Here is a 3,379-nt window from a genome sequence, read left to right on the forward strand (position 1 = left end):
GTTAGTCTCAAGTCATTAAAAACATACACGTCACACGTCTCTTATTGGTTGATTCCTTTATTCATGTCAAAAAACAAAAAACAAGATGAAAGTTACTGCACCGTGCCTAAGTGTTTTAGGATTATTTGATTTTCGTAAGATGACTTATACACCGGGACAGAGGGAGTAGCTATATGCGTACATGTTTATACTAGTACATGCTAGTATGCTCCGTAATTAGTATGCCGTTAATCTAGTGAATGCCATGAGAGATTATTTTGTGAATTAATCTAATCAAAAAAATGTCTATTTACTAAAGAGATTTGGGATAAAAGGATCAACCTAACTACAGGCCGAAATGCTCATACACACATTGGACAAGGAGGATCCATGGGGGGACAGCCTGAACGTGTCTTTCCAGATAGGGCAACAATTACGGGAAAATTCGCTTTCTAGCAATTATGTATTTTCGATAAGAAGGTAATGAATGATGTAGAGAAGAGCTTTGCTAAGCCTGAAAACGAACTGAAAATCAACATGTTGTTTCTTCCTTCCCCTCCACGTTCCTGAATCCTGACCAACATCACGCGCGTCAAGTTGGCACCAAGTGGCATGCATCGATCATCATCTCACACGGTCCATGAGGCAGACCTCTTGAGCACAGGGTTCATGGCCTTGTCCTCCTCGAGGGAGATCATGCCCAGGTGGGACGGGTCCTCCAGCATCATCTTGGCCACCAGGTAGCCCGCGATGGACCACGTCTGGTGCTTCCTCGCCTGCTTCCCGACGTACCGGCCTAGCTTGCCGTCGTAGTACTCCGGCCAGCTGTCCCTCGCCAGCCTCGCCTCCGCCAGATCGATCGCTCGCCTCGCGATCTTGAGCCGCCCGGTCTTGATGCAGGCCGCCGTCAGGAGCCAGATCAGAACTGGGCGAATTAATGAAAGAATGAATCCATGGAGCTTCGATAATGAGTATATAATATATACATATAATGAGTGTGGTCCCTTACCAGGCCATGAGCCTCCGTTGTGGTAGCTCCACCTGGTGTTCTTGGGGTCGCAGCCGGTGACGTTCTGCCACTCGTGTCCCTCGATGGCGGGGTAGCAGATCTTGAGCGGCATCTCGCCGATGAGGTCCTCCCACCGCTCCTCGATGAGGTCCATGATGGCGCCGGCCTGCTCGGGCGTGGCGAGCGATGCGAGGATGGCGACGCAGTTCCCGAGCGCGAACCAGCGGAAGTCCATCCTGGCGGGGCTGACGTTGCCGACGAAGTAGCCGCCGCGGGAGGGCATGAAGTCGAAGAGCCAGTCTGGGATGGACTCCGGGATGACGTTGAACTTGTTGACGGCCGTGTGGGAGTACTCCTCCGTCTTGAACCGGTAGATGTCGTTGAGCTGCTGGAAGTCGAGCCAGAAGTAGGTCCGCATGTGGTAGCTCAGCGCGTGCAGCCGCGTCACGATCCGCTCCATGATGTCCTTGTTCCCCTCCGCCTCCGGCTTCAGCAGCAGCAGCGCGCACCGCAGCGACATGAAGAACAGGGCTTGGATCTCGATCGGGTAACCGTAGACGCCCTGCCCAACACGATGACCACTCATTCTTATCACATCTATTAGTAATTCCAACCATTGATTCAGCTACTCCTAGTCCTAGCTGCGACGTGTGAGTGTGAGTGTGAGTGAGGTTGACGGGAACGGGTGCATACATACCATCCGGCGGTCGATCATGCAGCAGCCGTCGGCGCAGAGGAGGGTGGGGAAGGTGTCGAAGCCTTCGGCGAGGCACTGGTTCATGATGAGGCGGATGCCCTTCTGGCACTCGGGCGTCTCGGCCAGCGTGAGGTCGCCGGTGGACTTGGTGTAGGCGCGGAGCAGGATGATCCACCAGAACCCGGAGTCGGCCGGCGCCACGCGGCCGATGGCGCTCTCGCCGAAGTCCGCCGCCAGGGTGTCCACCCCGCGCTTCGGGTCCTTGAGCACCTTGAAGCTCGCCGGCATGGCGCCCTCGCCCAGCTTGAACCGGTCGATCCTCTTCTCCCACCCCTGCAGCAGCAGCGTCTTGAGCAGGAAGTTCTTCACGATTTCTGGCTCCCCGTTCATCAGGAACGCCAGCGCGCTCGGCACGAAATCCCTCACGAACACCTGCTCAATCCAATCCTAACTATACTTACTTATCTACTCAAATCGACGGAATGAATGCTAACAGGAGGAGTACGACAATTATCCAATCCAAGAAGGAACTTTTTACACGTGACAGCCCAAACAAGTGTGAGAACTGACCGACACACGACACGAGTACTGCATGCATGCATGTTGCTGCTGTGCTGTTACCTGGTCGTAGTTGAGGACTTCGCCGGAGGAGCTGTCGACGGCGGCGATGGTGCCGATGGGCTGGCCCCGGAAGCAGACAAGCGAGCGCCTGAGAGCGTCCCAGGCGTCGCCGACCAGCGGGTGGGGCTCGAAGGAGAGCCGCGTGGAGGAGGCGGGGGTGCCGGTGAGCGAACGGAGCCCGCCGCCCGGGGAGTACATGCTCTCATAGCTGTCCATGTACCCGCCGGCGCCGCGGCCGTCCATGGCGGAGAGGTAGAGGTCGCCGAGCGAGCGGTCGTCGAAGGACCGCTGCCGCTCCACGTTGATCCGCGGGCGGTGGTTCAGCAGCCGCGACAGGTCGAAGTCGTCCGTGTCAACCACGGACGCGTGCGACGGCGTCGCCGCTCCGGTCCCCGCCACCTCCATCTCGCAGACCGCCGTGGCCGCCGCGCGACGAGAAGGCAAGAAAGGTCGATCGGCTAGACTAGTCGCGCGCGAAGCGGATACGACGGCGAGTAGGAGCGGGAACAGGCCAAAAGAGAGGGTGTAGAAAGGCAGGTGACTTATATAATATGGGAGCTCGCCGGAGTTGTGTTCCTGCCTGGGCGGTGGCTCTGCTGCTGGAGTGTATAGCCGGGCTCCGGAGTGGTACATATAGGAGTCTGGATGACGTGTGGGGACGGGAAGGGCAGCGGCCCGCGTGGCGGGGACCTATTGGGAATGGGAAGCGGGAATTGCGGTTTTCGTTTGTGGGCGCGACGGCCGAGCGGGGCTGTGGTTCGCCGGGTGCGTGCTTGCTTGGGGACTTGGGGGGTGGTGCCTGGTTGTCAGGGCCTACGAGTGATGAGTGATGAGCGATGACCAGAGTGCTGACTCGTTTTCTCGACAGATTTCAGGTTGGAGGGTCTCCCGTTTGACTTGAGTTTCAAAATCTCGGCATTTTTTTTTGAACAAACACCGGAGTGGAGAGCTTCTCCATCTGAATATACTCCCTTTTGAGTGGAGTATTACTCAAAAGTATGGCATGGCTTTGCCATTACATCAAAGAGTACAACAGGAGCAGAGGAACAAACGGCAAGACAAGGCGGCATCTC

At 56.6% G+C, this 3,379-nt stretch overlaps 1 protein-coding gene across 1 annotated transcript; it reads right to left on the minus strand.

Moving 5' to 3' along the window:
- Positions 1-412: 412 nt before the first annotated feature.
- On the minus strand, positions 413-2,954 carry LOC123426750 (cytosolic invertase 1-like). The gene is made up of 4 exons (XM_045110631.1): positions 2,307-2,954; positions 1,686-2,117; positions 989-1,550; positions 413-904 (listed from the first exon to the last, which is right to left on the minus strand). The coding sequence occupies exons 1-4, from the start codon at positions 2,937-2,939 to the stop codon at positions 609-611; spliced, it is 1,923 nt and encodes a 640-aa protein (XP_044966566.1). The 5' UTR covers positions 2,940-2,954; the 3' UTR covers positions 413-608.
- Between the last annotated feature and the right edge of the window lie 425 nt (positions 2,955-3,379).

Source organism: Hordeum vulgare, chromosome 2H, assembly GCF_904849725.1.
Source record: "Hordeum vulgare subsp. vulgare chromosome 2H, MorexV3_pseudomolecules_assembly, whole genome shotgun sequence".
Classification (NCBI taxonomy): Eukaryota; Viridiplantae; Streptophyta; class Magnoliopsida; order Poales; family Poaceae; genus Hordeum; species Hordeum vulgare.

Bases quoted from the DNA above. Each gene is read 5' to 3' on its own strand.
- LOC123426750 (XM_045110631.1), bottom strand. From the start codon at position 2,939: ATGTACCACTCCGGAGCCCGGCTATACACTCCAGCAGCAGAGCCACCG. The intron at 2,118-2,306 runs GTAACAGCACAG...TGGATTGAGCAG, and splicing joins AAGTCCTCAACTACGACCAG to GTGTTCGTGAGGGATTTCGT. The intron at 1,551-1,685 runs GTATGTATGCAC...CGTGTTGGGCAG, and splicing joins GCATGATCGACCGCCGGATG to GGCGTCTACGGTTACCCGAT.